This window comes from Onychostoma macrolepis, chromosome 22 (assembly GCF_012432095.1).
Source record: "Onychostoma macrolepis isolate SWU-2019 chromosome 22, ASM1243209v1, whole genome shotgun sequence".
NCBI classification, from domain to species: domain Eukaryota; kingdom Metazoa; phylum Chordata; class Actinopteri; order Cypriniformes; family Cyprinidae; genus Onychostoma; species Onychostoma macrolepis.
The window spans coordinates 20,381,131-20,401,688 of NC_081176.1; the positions used below are offsets into that span (position 1 = coordinate 20,381,131).

Here is a 20,558-nt window from a genome sequence, read left to right on the forward strand (position 1 = left end):
TTAATTAATAATTAATTATTATTAATTATTACATCTTCACTGATCTGCAGTGCAGGAGGAGGGGGGGATTGCAGAAGGTGTGAATGGTGGTTTTCAAACCTGCAACAAAACTCGTTCAGATCGTCTGCCAGTTGTTGATTCTCCACCGTGCTGGGGGATGGTGTCTTGTAATTGGTGATGTCTTTCAGACCTTTCCACACTGAAGCAGGATCACTGGAAGAGAATTGGTTCCTTAGCTTTCCAGAATAATTCCTCTTTGCCACTCTGATCTCCTTTTCCAGTGTACTGCAAGGAGTGAATTTATTTCCTTATAAAATTAATTCTGAGGCCAAAACTCAGGAACTCTCACAAAGACAGATTCCATGCAATAAAACCATAAAACTAATCTGGAGAAGAGACCTCCAAAGAGAACAAATAATAACACCACCCTGACCAAACATATCTCCTTGATCGTTTACTTAATACAGGTTTAGCTGATTTCAGTTTCTGAACTAAACAGTGATCAGAGAGCCCCAAAGCTGCCCGTGGGACAGAGTGATATGCATCCTTTATTGCTGTGTAACAATGATCCAGTATATTACTGTCTCTGGTGGGACATGTGATGTGCTGTCTGTATTTTGGCAGTTCACAGGAGAGATTTACTTTATTAAAGTCCCCTAGAATGATTCAAACAGAGTCTGGGTGATGTTGCTCAGTCTCTGTGATCAGATCAGGTCATGTATGTTTAAATTTCTTCTGTAGAGACACCGTGTAAGGTCTGGAGTGGGGTTTTGCTTCTCTACCGTTCACTATACCCACATTCACATGAGCTGAGAGAGAGAGATAGGGCTATTAGTCAGCTTATTCAGTACATACCAGTTAATATAATATAATCAGTCTCACCAGTGAAGGTGTTACTTATTGTCTGTATCAACTGTTACATGAAAATACAAGATATAAGATATGCATGTGTATGTGTGGCTCTGGATGTCAGAGTATGGAAATGGCTTTTGTATTTATTTGTCTTGTGGTAGAGGTCTGCGCGGGACTGTTTTTTAAGTCCCGCTCCCGCCCGCTCCCGCGAGGTTATATCCCGCACCCACCCGCTCCCGCGATATGTTCACTCTTTGTTCACCCGCTGTCCGCTTTGAATAATTTTCTTCCCGACCCGACCGTTCCCGCTAAATTTAGATCTCGTTTCCAGAATCACACATTTAAATTTCCTCTACTGAAAGAAAGACAGATAGGCTAACACATAAAAGTGTAGTCTGCACAAAATTGTATTTGTTATTTTATTCGTCTTGTCAAGAGTCTTTTATTGACAGCAAAATGTTAAACGAATTTTGTGTCTTAAGACACGAAATTCGTTTAACATTTTGCTGCCAACACAGTAGGGAAAAAAAAGTGTCAGAAAATAAAAATGTACAAAAATTGTATTCCTTATTTTTATTCGTTTTGTCAGGATACAATTCGTTTAACCTTTACAACACAATAGGAACAAGTGTTGCAGAGGGAAACAAAATGTAGGTTGTACAAAAACGGCCTATTATAATTTTATTCGTCTTGTCAAAATACTAAATTCGTTTAACATCTTGCTGTAAACACAGTAGCCTAGGAAAAGTGTCGCGGAAGAAAAATAAATAAATTGGACATCTGTCATTTAAAATTATAGGCTAAGCAAAATATAAACAAAACCGAGTTGAGCGTTCTTCAAGGACAGCTCATCCACACTTTGCTCCATCTTTATTCTGCTCTGTCACTCATCGACAACCTGCCTGTTCTGTCTGCGGGCCATATATTCACTGGTAGGCTAGCCTGCTCTGAGTATCATTATGCACATGCTGCGCACAGACCTCGCAAATAAAACGAAGCACTGGTTCATGTGTGCAGTGCGTGCATAACAGTCCAGTGCAGGCTGTACCGGTGCTTGAATAAAGTGCAGATATGCTGTTCTGAAAAGATGTCGGGAACGGGATATTGTTAGACCGCCCGCTCCCGTTCAAACTGCACCAGAGTTACCGACCGCAACCGCGTTTTATTCGGGAATTTAATCCCGCGTCGCAAGAAATCTGATCGGGTCCCGCGGTTCCGCGGGACAGCCGCGGGAATGCAGACCTCTATCTTGTGGCGATATTGAAACAGTGAGTATTTTAACATTTACAGATTGGCCCTAATTTCTTTAAAGTGACAAGTGGAAATTAATTTTATTGTGATCAACATTATGTTGTTGACTGAGCTCAACATATACTGAACCCAAAATATTCCTTTAAATATTGATCATATTTTTTGTAAGGTTCTGATGATCTGTGAAGGTCTACAGGATGTTATTAAGAAGTTGTCAAATGTCTTCTTAAGAACATGCTGACGAAAACTTTAAAAAACAGAAATCAGAAAGATTTACGCACAGAAGCCGCTGGCACATGCTGCTATGTTTATAGTGGCACATATGGTGGCCGGTGGATTGTGGCATATATCACTGAATGTAGATGGATCATTCATACAGCTTGCAAATAAAAGCAGGACACGAGACAGATATACAATCCTGCAGTATGGAGAAGCCTAATAGTTGTTGTACAAATTAACTTAGACGGCTCAAAGCCTGTTGGTTTGAAAATAACATACAATGAATTAGAAATGCTGTGAGGAATAATTTACACTAAAAAAGTCTAGTCTCTACTGGCTTTTTGTTTTAAAGTGAGGTGCAAAATGAAGTTACAGTTTTTGTTTAACGTTCAGAAGTCAGTAATTGAACTTCAAAAATCAGTAGCAGTCCTTCATTTACCAGGGTTTCGTTTAGAAATAATTTTTGTGGTTTGGTAAGTTTCTACAAATTCCTTTGTAAAATGATTGCAGCTTGAAGCCACCAAACTCATCTTCCCCTTTTCTCTTGTATGTAGAGCATGTAGCTGCATGTTGTTCTTACAATTGACCCAAGCCTTACTTCGTGCTGCTGTAGTAGGCCATTAAAAACACCAACTTGTCTTTGGACATGTGCTTCCCATGTAATAATAAGGAAATTATATATGGCCATGACAATGAGTACAATTTCGATTGATTGATGCTTGCCATGTGATACTTTTATTGAAATATTTATGGAAGAATTTGAGAAAAAAAACAACACTTTTTTCATGAAGTTACTTAACATTTCTAATGATTTGGTGGATCCATGGAATATATGCTGAAATTTTAGTATACACATTAGGTTTCTTAAGTGCAATACAGCTTAATTTATATCCAAAAGATGTGACACCCACTGCAGTGTCTCCACAAACCAAAGGACCCCCAGAATCTCCCTGTTAAAAACACAGATCAACACATGACTTAAAACATATTTAAATTTAATCTGAGTGAAACTCAGTTCGTAAATGATTCAATTCTGTGAATCATCTTTTGTACGTACGTCGCAAGATCCACCATGGCTATATGCACACATCATCTTTGAGACTGAGTAGATCCCTTCCCATCTTCTTTCACATTCTGTGTTATTCTTTACCTTCACTTTTGCCTCCATTAGGCAATCGCTCGCAGAGCCATTAGTCCGCAGTCCCCAGCCAGCAACACTACAGACAGTGCCTGATTCAGTGTCTTTTTTATTTTTTATTAATGAGATCATGTTAACAGTTTTACTTTGTTTGACTTTTTTCTCTAGCTGTTAAAAAATAAAAAATAAAATTGAAAAAAAAACTCTGATTTAATCACCCTCCATAAGATTAAACCATTGTTTATTATATTGGATATTAAATATTTTATACCCTCAAAAGCATAATGTCATTCCGGTGCGAATCACTGCAATAGTCTGGATGCTGCGGTAGGACTTCACTCCAATGCGGACAGACCCCTCATTCTCATTTTTCAGGTTATGTGCACCAACCACAACTGTCAGTTTCTTTTTTCTGTTATAAGAAAGTATTAGAAGTATAATGCCCCTTTTTTAGATTTAATGATAAACTTTGTAAACCATACTATAATTTCCTCTAAAAACTCCATCAATGATCAGTCAATAATGTAGTTTAGACAACAAAAGTCTTACTTGTTTTGGCAATGTGCAGCAGTCAAGACAAACTCATCAGAGATGAGAAATCCACCGCAGACATGTTCCTTGTCCTCCTGAAGAGAAACCATGTAAGGTCTGGAGTGGGGTGTTGTTTCCTGGCCGTTCACTATACCCACATTCACACGAGCTGAGAGAGAAATACATTTAGTCGACTTATTCACCGTACAAGAAACACCTTAATAAGGAATCAGCAAAAATGCAGAAACCATGCTTACATCTCGGTTGTGATTAATACATCTTTTAGTGATTAATTAATATGCAGTTTAGTCAGTCAGTCTCACCAGTGAAGGTCAGGTGTGGCAGCAGAGAGGCCAGCAGGAGCAGAGAGATGATGGTCATCATGAAGACAATCAGTGAGCTCTCACTGACAAAACACTATATATAATTATAAGGATAGGTTGAGACACTGAGCTGCCCATTAGTCTTTTTTTCTTCAGTTTGTGGAATAAATATATATATGACACAGTGATGAGTCACTATTGTGCTTTTAATCTTTGTGGTCTCATTGTCAGGCCACGGATGGTTTGGCCTAAAAGTATTAAGTAGGTCAGCATACATTTGGGTACTTGAATACTTTACAATTCATAACCATAAATACCATTGTGAATGGAAAACCAACATAACACAGGTGTTGTGTGTGTTTCCTTCTTTTAAAGATAATTTTAAATGTAAAAATCTTTTTTGGATAGGGTTAACAATGTTTTCCCATGCTTTTTCAATAAACCATAAACTACTGCACATGCACCAAGACTAATGGTTTACAGTTGGCAGACAATTAAGGTCATAGTTATAATAACTTAAGACAGTGAAGAGACTTTCTACTGACTCTGAAAACACCAGAATACATCCAGGGGCACAAATACACTTTATTACACAGTAATTTAAAATTTTCAAAATGAAGACAAAAATGTTTGGACACTTTCTTATGTTGAAATCTTAGGTCTAGCATCATTGCAAATGCTACTTGATGTGACATTTTGCATCTAATTCATATGTTTTTAAACGCTTAAGTGTCAGAAAGTATCTTCTCTCTCTCTCTCTCTCTCTCTTTCTCTCTCTCTCTCTATATATAATTCTTCATTCTTCATTATATATATACAACAAAAGAAGTGCGGTGTTGAGCTGCCCGTAAGTTGTTTCCCACCCTCCACCCCCCAATTTGTGGTATAATCGACACAATGGTGAGTAAATAGTGTTCTTGTTAGGGCCCAAGCCCAAAGGGGCGAAGGGCCCTATTGTTTTCCTTAGGATTATTTGTTCTTTATTATTTTTTGTCAAGGTTTTTGGGGGTTTTAGGGCCCTTAACATGCTCAAAAACTCTTGAAAATTGGCACACACCTTGGAATCTGTGGCCATTAGGGCCAGGCAGAGAGTGGTACACGGGCATGGCAAAGGGGCTCTACAGCGCCCCCTGGAATACGGAGGGCCATATATCATAAAAACTTGAATGTATACATATGAAACTTGGTACACCTATAGATCTCATCGAGCCAAACAACTTTTGCACTGCATGTCATTGGCTCTGCCCAACAGGAAGTTGTCTATTTAGGGATTTCTGAAAAACACATGCTCTGGAATTTGATATACTCGTCCTAGGTTTTTTACCCGATTACCACCAAACTCGGTCAATATGATCTCAAGACATTGGGGATGAAAAATTGTGAGGGAGATTTTTGATATCTCAAACGGTTTGGTCGTGGTGCCACCAACTGGCAGCAGGAAGTGTGTTACTTTTTAAAACACTTTGAATGCACCCTGTTATATTTATTTGATTTGCTTTAAACTTCAGAATAATGTAAAAATATGGCCGATGTAAAACTGTGAAGGAATTATTGATACCTAAAATAGTGTTGCCATGGCAACTTCTCAAATTTTAATATTCTTTTCTGGTGTTTTTAAGGCCCTTAACATGCTTAGAATTTAATGAAACTTAACACACACATTGCATTTATGATAGTTAGACACCGGCAAAAGCTCATAAAAGGGCGTGGAAGAGGAAACTAAACTAAACTAAACTAATATTGTTCTCATCAAGCCGGACAACTTTCTAATTTACAGTCATTAGCTACGACCAACAGGAAGTCAGCTATTTTGATTTGAATGTGGATATTTGGGAAAATATGGAAAAAACACTAGTCCTATGAAAATCCTAGAATTCACACCAAACTTTGTCAACATGATTACAAAACATTGAGGAACTTAAATTGCGAACGGCTTTTGAATAACTTGAACGGTGTTGCCATTGTGATTTATTAAAGTAACTGTCTTTCACAGTCTTGATGGTTTAGATTAACCCTTTAATTGCTTTATCCCTTAAAACCAGACTGCTAGAGGGTTACTGTATATGCATGTGCCCGCTGTGCCTCTTTTTCTTGATGCTACCGGGTGGCGGTTGCGCTGATGGCTTGGGCCCGTCATCGTTGCTTGCAGCTATATTTAATCCTTGTGGTCAAATTTTAAGGCAACGGATGATTTGGTCAAATTCTAGAAGTATTTAGCAGTTCAACGTACATTTGGGTACTTGAATATTTTACAATTCATAACCATAAATATCATTACATATGAATGGAAAACTTGCATAATAACACAGGTGGTGTTTATACAGACACACGCTCAAATCTAGATCCTGAACCACGTATTACCATGTGTCCCTCCAGACATGTTTGAGATCTTGCATATGCCTTGGTGGAAGAGCAAAGTAACATCTCGCATTAAAGAACTGGCAAATCTGGTGCAGTTCATGAGGATGAGATGCACTAGAATTAAAAGCAGCTGATGCTGGTGGAGCAGGTTGCTGGTTTGTTTAGGGACACATTGTTCCATTTTTGTTCGTCAAATGTCTGTGAAACGTGTGCAGTTCATGTCTCAGTTGTTGACGTTAATGGTAATACAAAAATTTACACATTAAAGAAATTTCCAGGAATAGACTCAACTGAATGTGAAAGGATGTTTCTTTTTTTGCTCAGTATGGATGAAGTATGTTGTCCATTTAGAAGTCCAATTTAGAAAGCTGGGGATGGTGACCTCTAGTGATGAATTGAGGGCATTGCAGAGATGACAAACCTGTTGCAAATACTATTTAGTTATTTTGCTTTGATAGATAATGGAATTATTTGGCATTAAATTGAATCAATTATTTATCTCACACACAACATATGTAATCTCTAAGACACCATAAAACTCTTCCAACTTTCAAATTCTGTAGGAATCTAGGCCATCGTGAATTTCACGTGAGGGAGAAAGATTTCTTCACACAAATTCACAGCGATAACCAAAAAACGAAAGACATTTGGTTTGAAAGTGACTTTTGTATAAGATGTGCTTCACACATCTCTACACTATAATAGACAATGGATATTTTTGCCTGAGAAATTTCACTGATGTGACAGACCCTTTACCAGCTCTAGCTGTTTTCACTTTCAGTGACCCAATTAAAAATGCGAACAAATTTCTTTCATTATGTTACAAAATATAAAACCTTACACACAGAATATAAAGTGCCTTTTTTGATTAAGTAGACCACAAACACACTTTATTACACAACGTAAAGAAAAAGAAGCTTGCTAAATTTTCAGTAACAACACCCTTCAGCTGTGATTTATTCACAATACAGCATGGCCTTGAGAAATTGGTGGTCTTCTTTTTAATATGTGGCTCTAGTATTGATATACTGACATCCTGAAGTAAACTTTGAATCGCCCCTGATAATCCCGCTGCTCCTTAATAAGTAGGGGGAACTCTCCGTCCTCTCTATATCTCAGGATTGGATGGACCCAATATTTCCTTTCTTTTCTTTTCTTTTTTTTAAGAAGCAAGAGGTCAACAAAATCATCGTCAATGCTTGAAGACTCCATTTAGTACTGTTTTGCAAATTTTTTCGCAATGGATTAATTAATACACATTGGTTTCTGTGCATGATGAATTTTTAGGATAACGAAACGAAAAAACGCATACGAAAATGTTGAACTCAGTGTGCAGAGACCTTAAGTCTGGAGCAGGGTACCCAAACATTTTCCTATGAAGGGCAAAAATCAAACTTGATTGAATTGGGCCAATTAAGGTAAATGTTGTATCAAATACCAAAAGTTGTCATGGGTTCCCCTTGTTTATTTCATAATATTTAAAAATAAACAAAACATTGGTTACACTTTATTTGAAGGTGTCCTTGTTCCAGTGTAATTATACATTTAAATATTGTAATATTTAAAGATTGTTCAATGAACTTATTACAATAAAAACATAAACAATACCTTTAATAATACAATGGAGTTCAATGCTGACTACACTAATCAAGCTGTAAGCAATAAAAAACATGTGGTTGCAATGTCAGTGACCTCTAATGAGAGACATGAAGCTGGTCCTTATTTTTCAGAAGTTTTTCCAGATTGGGCTGTAGCTGACGTACAGACAAATTTGAGATATTATGTAGGTGAGAGTAAGTTTGTTTCTTTGAGTACCTGTTTGCTGGGACACATTTGTAGAAGTCTGTTTCAGTTCTGAATCACACTGAAGCTTAATTAGTTGCATCTGAAAAGGCAGAGAACGCACCTGCCGTTGCCTTGATTTGCTCGCCGATGTCTTGTTAATTCGTTGACGCTGACTGACGTTGAGTGTTGCAAAGCACGTGTGTCGCTACACTATGAATTGTGCATATACATTAAAAAATATATAGCCTAAATCAGATTTAATTTAAAATTGTAATTTCAGTTTACTTTTTTGTAGCTCAACAGTAAAACTAACAAACAAAAAATGTTCTCTTCTCGGATGGTAAGGTGGGCCAAATCAAAGGTTACCACAGGCCAACTTTTTAACATTTACATATTTTTCCCCAATTTCTTTATAGTGACAATTACTTTTATTTACTTTTATTGATCAACATTATGTTGTTGACGGAGGTCTTGTATAGATCAGATTGTTAAAAAGTTCTGATGATCTGTGAAGTAATTAAATGCACAGTTGTTTATTTTTTACTCGGTTGGCCTAGATTTTTATTTGCATTACAATAATCTCTTAATTGATGATAGTTTGTGTCGCAAAAGCAGAGCAGTTTCATAATGTTCAAGATGGATGTGGTAGAACATTACAGTCAAACTGCTGGAACCACAGATGAGCTGATGACCACAGCTGCCCTCTGAACAGGGGTCAGATTCATGAAAATCTTGGGAAAGAATTATAGAGAGAACTAAGTTCTTCAGAAGGTTCCTGAGTGCAGTTATTAGGAAGTTGTCAAGTATCTTCCTAAGAACATGCTGGAACATACCCTATTTTTGTGGAGACTGGCTTGACAGGAGCACTTGACGTCACATTTTAATGTAAATCAAGTTAAAAGTTAAGTAATTTTTTTACATCCAAATACATTTTCTTAAACCTTAAACTTTATCGTTCATCGAATACTATACGCTTGGCATTCATGGGTTTATCTCCTCTAAAAATGTAAACATTGAGGCTCACAGGCACCTTCAAAACATTTAGAGTTGTCCACTCAGATCACCACCAGTGGCGGTAAGTGGCACTGTCACATCAAATTTCCTTTTAATTACATTGCTTAATATTTTGAGAATTCAGGATACTAGTTGTTAAAGTTTTGCAGGCAAACGTTTTGTTTAATCTCACTTGATACAAGACTTCAGATGCTCAGCAGTCTGTGATCATCGTTGTCTGAGTTTCCTTTTCGTGACTGGTCGTACATTTTCAATAAAAACATTGGAAAACTTTTCTTTGTACTTTTGTCAATTAAATAAAAGTTAAAGAGAATGAACAAATCACAGATTCCTGATTTTATTGCATTTTAAAAAACTTATCTGGAAAACTTATCTATTGGTTATAGATGGGTCATTTGTACAGTTTGGTGGATTTTATGTCTCCATGAAATAATCTTGCATATTTTTTTACATAAAATATTAATCAGCTTTCATGTGAAATATTTGGATAGGATTACTGAGCTTGATCCGTGTGTTTTCTGATAAACAGACATTTTCTCCCTATGGTATATTTTTATATATTTCAACATTTTCTTCAACAAATCTGCTCAGTGCAAAATCCACAGAACTACAGGACTGATCATAAGGTATCATAAGCACTCTGCACTAACAGCAGGACACAAGACAGATATAAAACCTTGCAGTATGGAGAAGTCTAATGGTTTTTGTACACATTAACTTTGGTTTAGACAGCTGATATTTTGAAAGTAACGTACAATGAATTGAAGATGGTGTGACTAATAGTTTACATTAAATAAGTCTACTCCTTACTGGCTTTTTGTTATTTAAGACTGAGATACAAAATTATTTTTCAGTTTTTGTTTAAAGTTCAGAAGTCATTAATTGAACTTCAAAATTCAGTAAGTGTTCTTCATTTACCAGGGTTTCAGTTAGAAACAATTTTTTGTGGTTTGGTAAGTTTCTACAAATTCCTTTACATGTGATGTAAAAGGCTTGCAGCTTGAAGCCACCAAAGACACCTTCCTCTTTTCTCTTGTATGTAGAGCATGTAGCTGCATGTCATTCTTACAAAAAAACCTTACTTTGTGATGCTGTAGTAGGCCATTAAAAAACCTGAGAGAGGAAACCTTCAACTAATCTCTAGTGGTGAGTTTAGGAAATTGCAAAGTTGAATGTTGTTTTTATTATTTTTATTTTATTTTACTTTATTTTTCACCAGTCAAAAAAAATAAATAAATAAATAAATAAATAAATCTTGGCCAACAGTTTTTAGGATATATATGGTGGTGACAATGAGGACACTTCAATGCTTTCCATGTGATACTTTTATTGAAAGAAGTTTATGGAAGAATCCAAGAAAAACATTTCTTCACTTAAGGTCACTTAAGATTTCTAATGATTTGGTGAATCCATGGAAGATATGCTGAAATCTTAGTGTACACATTAGGATACTCAGGTGAATTGCAGAGATCGATGAGACGAAATGATACGACGCCAACTGCAGTGTCTCCACAAACCAAAGGACCCCCAGAATCTCCACAGATCAAAAAACACAGATCAACACATGACTGAAGTGCCATATATCGGTTAAAACCAGTTCATGAATTTAAAAAGATCATCTTGTGTACGTACATTGCAGAATCCACCATGTACACATCATCTGTGAGACTGTGTAGTAATTATCTCCCCACCTCTCGTAACATTCTTTGTCATTCATTAAACACACGTTTGCCTCCATTAGACGACTGCTCAATGGGCCATCAGTCCACAGTCTTCCCCAGCCGGCGACACTACAGAGAGTATTCACCTCGACATCTTCTCCTTTCTTTGGTAATGATATCCAGTTTACATAGTGGTTTAGTTTGACCTTTTCCTGTAGCTGTAATTCAAAAACACTATTATTAACATAGTGAGATAGTGAGAGATTTTATAATCTTTTGTAAGACTGAACCGCAGTTGATTATACTTCTATTTTTGAGGTTAGTACAAAAGCCCTCATAGACAAGGTTTGTTTTATTTATTATTTTAAAGTACCTTTTAAAAAGATACTCTGTTTTCTACATTATTGGTTTGCTCTCCTGAGAATAACAAAAATGTTATAATCATTTTAGTTGTTGTTGTTGTCAAGAAGACATCTTAATTAAATATTTTCCATTATGTCAAAAAGAAATAATATAAGAAATAAAAAATAATTTTAAAAGATTATTATAATAATTATAATAATTATCACTTTAGCATAGCTTAGCATAGATCATTGAATCCGATTAGACCAGTAGCATCGCGTTCAAAAATGACCAAAGAGTTTCGATATTTGTCCTATTTAAAACTTGACTCTTCTGTAGTTATATCGTGTACTAAGACCGGCGGAAAATGAAAAGTTGCGATTTTCTAGGCTGATATGATTAAGAACTATACTCTCATTCGGCGTAATAATCAAGGAACTTTGCTGCCGTGCCATGGCGCAGCAGGCGCAGTGATACGCAGAGCCTGAAAGTAGTCCCCAGCTGGGTAACTGGTTATAATATAGCTGGGGACTGCTTTCAGGATCTACGTAATATCACTGCGCCTGCTGCGCCATGGTACGGCAGCAAAGTTCCTGATTATTACGCCGAATGAGAGTATAGTTCTAGCCAAATTGGCCTGAAAATCGCAACTTTTCATTTTCCGCCGGTCTTAGTACACGATATAACCACAGAAGAGTCAAGTTTTAAATAGGACAAATATCGAAACTCTTTGGTCATTTTTGAAAGCGATGCTACTGGTCTAATCGGATTCAATGATCTATGCTAAGCTATGTTAAAAGTGCTATCGCCAGACCCGGAGATCGGCTGAATGGATTCAAAAACGGTAAAACTCAACTTATCAACTCTGGGTGAGTTGGAGAATGAGCCTATTTCCAAAAAAAGTGGAGTGTTCCTTTAAGAAAGACCTAAGAAGTCCATCAGAAGGTTCCTGGGTGCAGTTATTACCCAGATAGCAACATAGTTTTGGCCCAGATCCAGCCCACATCTGGCCCGTGTGAAATCCATGCAGGCCAGATGTGGGTGTCACGGATCCACCCACAACTTCTTCCACACCAACCACCTGCACCCGCTCACAATCACCAGAATACTAATTACCACCTGTCATCAATTACCAGCCACTATATCAGTCACTCACCACATTCCCTCGTTGGCTGGTCTCGAGGTCGCAAGCTACTTACCTTCTACTCACCTCATGGTATTCCAGGACCTCCTGTGCCGTACGCCTTCATACCGACCTGTCTCTAGGAAGAGGAAAAGCCTGGGTGTTGGACTCACAGTCTATGTTTACCGATCTCTTAGATCGTCGTTTATGTTTTGTTTGAAATCCTTTGAGTTTGAGTTAAGTTTGTGGAAAGGAAATAAATTAAGAAAAGTACTTCCACTAACCTTGTGTCTGCCTCTCCGTCCACACCTGACAGAAGACCAGCCCAGCAAAGAAAGTCGGGAAATGGAAGACCAAGCTCTCCCGACGCCAGACCCATTCTCCGAACTAGTGCGTGCCTTCCAAGCCCTACCACCACCTCCGAGCCCTCCACTTCCTTCCGGATGCCCTATGGCCAAACCCACTCTCTACTCCGGCGACGCTGCCACCTGTGGTGGCTTTCTGCTTCAGTGCTCACTATATTTTGAGCTTCAAACTCACCAATTCCTGAATGATCGAACAAAGATAGCTTTCATCATGTCCCTGCTGTCTGGAAGAGCCCTGCAATGGGCTGAGGCGATCTGGAACTCACACAGCCCCATCGTGCGATCCCTGGATGCATTCACCGACCATTTCCGCGAGGTGTTCAGCCATCCCGCCTCCTCCCTCTCGGTGCATGAAGAACTCTTCCAGTTATGACAAGCCAACATGTCCATCCATGACTACACTGTGCGCTGTACTCTGGCCGCTAGCAGTGGGTGGAATGAGACAGCGCTCGCCGCCTATCGACGAGGTCTCGAACCCTCTATAAAACAGCAGATGTCGGTAATCGAGGACTCCGTAGGTTTGGAAGGCTTCCTACAGAAATCCCTACACATCTCCCAACAGCTGAATGCGTGTCATGTAGAGACGTCCCCAGTACCCACCTTATCAGGATCCGTTCCGTCTGTCCCAGAGCCCATGCAAGTGGATCGGTATCGCCAGACCGGAGATCGGCTGAATGGATTCAAAACGGTAAAACTCAACTTATCAACTCTGGGGAGTTGGAGAATGAGCCTATTTCCAAAAAAGTGGAGTGTTCCTTTAAGAAAGACCTAAGAAGTCCATCAGAAGGTTCCTGGGTGCAGTTATTACCCAGATAGCAACATAGTTTTGGCCCAGATCCAGCCCACATCTGGCCCGTGTGAAATCCATGCAGGCCAGATGTGGGTGTCACGGATCCACCCACAACTTCTTCCACACCAACCACCTGCACCCGCTCACAATCACCAGAATACTAATTACCACCTGTCATCAATTACCAGCCACTATATCAGTCACTCACCACATTCCCTCGTTGGCTGGTCTCGAGGTCGCAAGCTACTTACCTTCTACTCACCTCATGGTATTCCAGGACCTCCTGTGCCGTACGCCTTCATACCGACCTGTCTCTAGGAAGAGGAAAAGCCTGGGTGTTGGACTCACAGTCTATGTTTACCGATCTCTTAGATCGTCGTTTATGTTTTGTTTGAAATCCTTTGAGTTTGAGTTAAGTTTGTGGAAAGGAAATAAATTAAGAAAAGTACTTCCACTAACCTTGTGTCTGCCTCTCCGTCCACACCTGACAGAAGACCAGCCCAGCAAAGAAAGTCGGGAAATGGAAGACCAAGCTCTCCCGACGCCAGACCCATTCTCCGAACTAGTGCGTGCCTTCCAAGCCCTACCACCACCTCCGAGCCCTCCACTTCCTTCCGGATGCCCTATGGCCAAACCCACTCTCTACTCCGGCGACGCTGCCACCTGTGGTGGCTTTCTGCTTCAGTGCTCACTATATTTTGAGCTTCAAACTCACCAATTCCTGAATGATCGAACAAAGATAGCTTTCATCATGTCCCTGCTGTCTGGAAGAGCCCTGCAATGGGCTGAGGCGATCTGGAACTCACACAGCCCCATCGTGCGATCCCTGGATGCATTCACCGACCATTTCCGCGAGGTGTTCAGCCATCCCGCCTCCTCCCTCTCGGTGCATGAAGAACTCTTCCAGTTATGACAAGCCAACATGTCCATCCATGACTACACTGTGCGCTTTCGTACTCTGGCCGCTAGCAGTGGGTGGAATGAGACAGCGCTCGCCGCCTATCGACGAGGTCTCGAACCTCTATAAAACAGCAGATGTCGGTAATCGAGGACTCCGTAGGTTTGGAAGGCTTCCTACAGAAATCCCTACACATCTCCCAACAGCTGAATGCGTGTCATGTAGAGACGTCCCCAGTACCCACCTTATCAGGATCCGTTCCGTCTGTCCCAGAGCCCATGCAAGTGGATCGGTATCACCTGTCCCCGGAGGAACGGGCTCGCCGCAGGACCAAAACCTGTGCATGTACTGTGGTTCGGGAAGTCACACCGTCGTTTCCTGTCCCGTTAAGCCCTCACGAATTCCTCGGTGAGTACGGTCCATCTCCACCCTGACGTTTCCCAGATTCCGCATAATCGCGCTTTAATTCTTTACCTTAACCAATCCTTTCCAGTGGAAATCCTCATTGATTCCGGAGCCGCAGGAAACTTCATCTCTTCTACCAGCCTCACTCACCTTCAACTACCTCGAATTCGAAGTACCACCTCTTATCGAATCTCCACCATTCAGGGCAAACCACTGAGTAAGGGACTGGTACGCCACCACACTCCAGAAGTGACGCTCCGGGTGGGACACTTTCATGAGGAGCAGATCTCCTTCCTCGTCTTAGAGGAGGCAGTCGTGGATGTCGTCCTGGGTCGTCCTTGGCTCGCTAAACATCATCCAGACGTACATTGGAGGTCGGGAGAAATCCTATGCTGGAGTTCGTCCTGCCTCAAGAAGTGCCTCACCAAACTGCCGGTGCCTCACCAAGCCCCACCATCTCTCCCACTTAATTCCACCACCGTTGAGAGCCCTACCACGCTTACCTCAGTCAAAATTCCTCAGGCCTACCTTCCATACCAAGACGTGTTCAGCAAAACGGCCGCCACTGCCTTCCTCCACATCGACCCTGGGACTGCACCATAGACCTGTTACCTGGAGCCAAACTGCCCAAAGGTCATGTTTACCCGCTCTCCATCCCTGAACGCGCCGCTATGGAGGAATACGTGAGAGAGGCACTACAGCAAGGATTCATCCGGCCCTCCACATCACCCGCAGCATCCAGTTTCTTCTTTGTCGCAAAGAAGGACGGAGGCCTCCGTCCATGCATCGATTACAGGGCACTAAATGCACAAACGATCAAGTTTGCCTATCCCCTACCTCTGGTCCCGGCTGCCCTGGAAGAACTTCGTGGGGCCCGACTTTTCACCAAACTCGATCTTCGCAGTGCCTATAACTTAATCCGCATATGGAAAGGCGATGAGTGGAAGACGGCCTTTATTACACCCACCGGCACTATGAATATCAGGTTATGCCGTATGGCCTTTCAAACTCACCCTCCATATTCCAAAACTTTATGAATGAAATCTTCCGGGACATTCTGAATCGATTCACGCTCATTTACATTGACGATATCCTGATTTACTCAACCACCCTCGAGGAACACCAAAACCACGTCGCCCAAGTCCTCCAACGTCTCCGCCAGTACCAATTATACCTCAAACTTGAAAAGTGCGAATTCCATCGAACCCAGATCCACTTCTTGGGTTATGTCATTGATGCAAATGGTGTACAGATGGACCCTACCAAGGTGGAGGCCGTAAGGAATTGGCCACAACCGTCCTCCATCAAGGAGCTCCAACGATTCCTCGGGTTCGCTAACTTTTATTGGCGTTTCATAGCCAACTATAGTCATCAGTCGGCCCCTCTAACCTCTCTCCTCCAAGGAAAACCAAAATCCCTTACCTGGACACCCCAAGCAGAACAAGCCTTCCAAAAGTTAAGGACCTCCTTCTGTACCGCTCCAACACTCACCCATCCGGATCCCAACCGTAGCTTCGTGGTGGAAGTAGATGCGTCAACAGTGGGAGTTGGTGCCGTGTTATCCCAGCGAAAGGGTGAACCTCCAGTGCTTCACCCATGTGCCTACTTCTCAAAGAAGATGTCACCTGCTGAACAAAACTATGACATCGGGAACCGCGAGTTGCTGGCAATTAAACTAGCACTTGAGGAATGGCGGCACTGGCTCGAGGGATCACAACATCCATTTGAGGTGGTTACTGACCACAAGAACCTTCAGTACCTTCATGAGGCCAAACGCCTTAACCCCGTCAAGCCCTCTGGGCCCTTTTCTTCACTCGGTTCAAATTCACGATAACCTATCGTCCAGGACACAAGAACCTCAAAGCCGACGCCTATCCCGTCTTTACCAACCCGATCCATCACCCGAAAATCCAGAGCCCATCCTGCCACCCAAAATCTTCGCTTGCCCCATCATCTGGAAAGTGGATGATCAGATCCGAACCGCCAACCAATCTGAGCCTGCTCCGCCAGGAATCCCCGCCGGGAAACTCTACGTCCCGTCTACCCTCCGTCTCCCTCTTCTAGACTCACTTCACACATCTCCGGGATCCGGCCACCCGGGCCGTAAACGCACACTCTCACTACTCCGACACAAGTACTGGTGGCCAAACATGAACCAGGACGTGGTCCGTTACGTCAAGGGCTGTGCCGTCTGTGCCGTTGTCTCTACCCCCCGTCACTTACCCGAAGGAAAACTCGTTCCCTTACCTATCCCACGCCGACCTTGGTCTCATATCGGGATTGACTTTGCCACTGACCTACCACCATCCAACGGATCCACCACCATACTCGTTGTCGTGGATCGGTTTTCAAAAGCCTGCAAGCTAATCCCTTTACGAGGCTTACCCACTGCTCTTGAAACAGCCGAAACTCTATTCCAACATGTATTCCGCAACTTTGGCTTACCCGAGGATATCGTCTCCGACCGAGGACCTCAATTCATCTCCAGAGTTTGGCGTAGTTTCTTCCGACTGCTTGGAGTCTCAGTTAGTCTATCCTCCGGGTACCACCCACAAACCAACGGCCAAACTGAACGCAAAATACAGGAGATTGGACGCTACCTGCGTGCCTACTGCCACCGCCACCAGGACCAATGGAGCAGATATTTGCCCTGGGCCGAGTACGCCCAAAACTCCTTGCGGCAGGAAACGACCGGACTCACCCCATTTCAATGCATGTTTGGATTTCAGCCACCGCTCTTCCCTGGACTGGAGAGCCTCCAAGTCCCCGCTGTGGATTCATGGTTTCGAGAGAGCGAAAGAGTATGGGACACGGCACATGTACATCTCCAACGGGCAGTACGGAGGCACAAGGAACAGGCAGATATCCGCCGCGCCGCCACGCCCCGTTACCAACCCGGCGACCAAGTCTGGCTCTCAACGCGGGATATTCGCCTCCGTCTGCCCTGCAAAAAACTGAGCCCTCGCTATGTCGGTCCCTTCCCTGTAATCAGACAAATCAACGAAGTCACCTACGAGCTCCGGCTCCCAAACACTTACCGCATCTCACCTACCTTCCATGTGTCCCTGCTAAAACCATACACTAATCCCATTCTTCCTCCTTCCACAGAGCCCGAAGTACCTCCTCCTCCCGAGGCCGACCCCAGTGGGACCATCTACCAAGTCGAGGAAATCCTAGACTCTCGGCGACGGGGCGGCCGACTCCAATACCTAGTGGACTGGGAGGGATTCGGCCCCGAAGAAAGATCTTGGGTTAACCGAGAGGATGTACTGGACACCTCACTTCTTTCTAACTTCCACCAGTCACACCCCGACCGCCCTGCCCCAAGAGGACGTGGTCGCCCTCGCCGTCGGCCTCGTGCGCCAGGAGACACCCGTGGGGGGGGGGGGGGTACTGTCACGGATCCACCCACAACTTCTTCCACACCAACCACCTGCACCCGCTCACAATCACCAGAATACTAATTACCACCTGTCATCAATTACCAGCCACTATATCAGTCACTCACCACATTCCCTCGTTGGCTGGTCTCGAGGTCGCAAGCTACTTACCTTCTACTCACCTCATGGTATTCCAGGACCTCCTGTGCCGTACGCCTTCATACCGACCTGTCTCTAGGAAGAGGAAAAGCCTGGGTGTTGGACTCACAGTCTATGTTTACCGATCTCTTAGATCGTCGTTTATGTTTTGTTTGAAATCCTTTGAGTTTGAGTTAAGTTTGTGGAAAGGAAATAAATTAAGAAAAGTACTTCCACTAACCTTGTGTCTGCCTCTCCGTCCACACCTGACAGTGGGCCGGATCTGGGCCGACACTGCTTGCTGTCTGGCAAGGCAAGGCAAGTTTATTTATATAGCACATTTCATACACAATGGTAATTCAAAGTGCTTTACATAAAAGGAAGTGAAATAGTCATTAAAAATAATAAGACATTAAAAATAATAATAATCACAACAATAAAAACAAAGTGATTTAAAAATTGATTTTAAAAGAATTTAAAACATTTAAGAATAGTGCAATCAGTTCGGACGTAGCACAGTGCTCATTCAACAAATGCACAGCTGAACAGATGAGTTTTGAGTCTGGATTTAAAAGTGGCTAATGTTTTAGCACATCTGATCTCTTCTGGAAGCTGGTTCCAACTGCGGGCGGCATAATAGCTAAAAGCAGACTCCCCTTGTTTTGTGTGAACCCTTGGTATTTCTAACTGATTTGATCCTAATGATCTGAGTGGTCTGTTAGGTTTATATTCAGTGAGCATATCTGCAATGTATTTAGGTCCTGGGCCATTTAGAGATTTATAAACGAGTAAAAGTACTTTAAAATCAATCCTAAATGTAACTGGAAGCCAGTGTAAGGACCTGAGGACTGGTGTAATATGCTCAGATTTTCTGGTTCTAGTCAGAATCCTGGCAGCAGCGTTCTGGATGAGCTGCAGCTGTCTAATGGTTTTCTTGGGAAGGCCGGTGAGGAGACCATTACAATAATCCACCCTGCTGGTGATAAAGGCATGAACCAGTTTCTCCAAGTCTTGACTGGAAACAAAACATCTAATTCTTGCAATGTTTTTGAGATGATAGTTTTGAGCTGATTTAGTTACTGCTTTGACATGACTACTAAAACTAAGGTCTGTCTCCAGAAACACCCCAAGATTTGTGACTTGGTTTTTAGTTGATTGACCCCTAGAGTCAAGGTATGCATTCACCTTGATAACTTCATCTTTGTTTCCAAATGCAATGACTTCAGTTTTCTCCTTATTTAACTGAAGAAAGTTCTGGGACATCCAACAGTTTATTTCATCAATGCATTGGCAGAGGGAGTCAATGGGGCTGTAGTCATTTGGAGATAAGGCTAGGTAAATCTGGGTATCATCAGCATAGCTGTGATAGGCAATTAATAGAGCATATACAGGCTAAACAAGAGTGGTGCAAGAATTGAGCCTTGTGGGACTCTGCATGTCATGGACGTCCACTTAGACTTATGCTCTCGTATACTCACATAATAACGACTCCCTTCTAAGTATGACCTGAACCATTTGAGTACCATCCCAGAAAGCCCGATCCAGTTTTCCAGTCTCTCTAGAAGTATGTTATGATCAACAGTGTCAAACGCAGCACTAAGATCTAGTAATACCAGAACTGATATTTTGCCTGAATCAGAATTGAAGCAAATATCATTTATTATCTTAATAAGCGCTGTCTCTGTGCTATGATGTGTTCGGAAACCAGATTGAAAATTGTCCAGGTATCCATTTAAGTTTAAGTAGTTGTTCAGCTGATTAAAAACTACCTTTTCAATAATCTTACCTATGAACGGAAGATTTGATATTGGTCTATAGTTGTTCAACATTGTGTTATCAAGATTGCGCTTTTTCAGAAGGGGCTTAACAACTGCAGTTTTCAGGGAGTTTGGAAAAGTCCCAGAAAGAAGTGAAGCGTTCACCACTTCTAAGAGATCTGCTTCTAAACAGTTAAGCACACTTTTGAAAAAAGATGTGGGAAG

At 41.7% G+C, this 20,558-nt stretch overlaps 2 protein-coding genes across 2 annotated transcripts; both read right to left on the reverse strand.

The window, feature by feature from the left end:
* Window positions 1-3,113: 3,113 nt before the first annotated feature.
* On the reverse strand, window positions 3,114-4,372 carry LOC131530808 (granzyme B(G,H)-like). The gene is given in 6 exon segments (XM_058761272.1): window positions 3,114-3,272; window positions 3,380-3,628; window positions 3,732-3,784; window positions 3,787-3,872; window positions 4,010-4,160; window positions 4,315-4,372. Coding segments are annotated over 6 exon segments (756 nt in total).
* A 6,481-nt stretch (window positions 4,373-10,853) lies between these two features.
* On the reverse strand, window positions 10,854-12,692 carry LOC131531010 (granzyme A-like). Its single transcript, XM_058761557.1, is given in 4 exon segments — window positions 10,854-11,008; window positions 11,103-11,125; window positions 11,127-11,369; window positions 12,688-12,692. Coding segments are annotated over 4 exon segments (426 nt in total).
* Window positions 12,693-20,558: the final 7,866 nt, after the last annotated feature.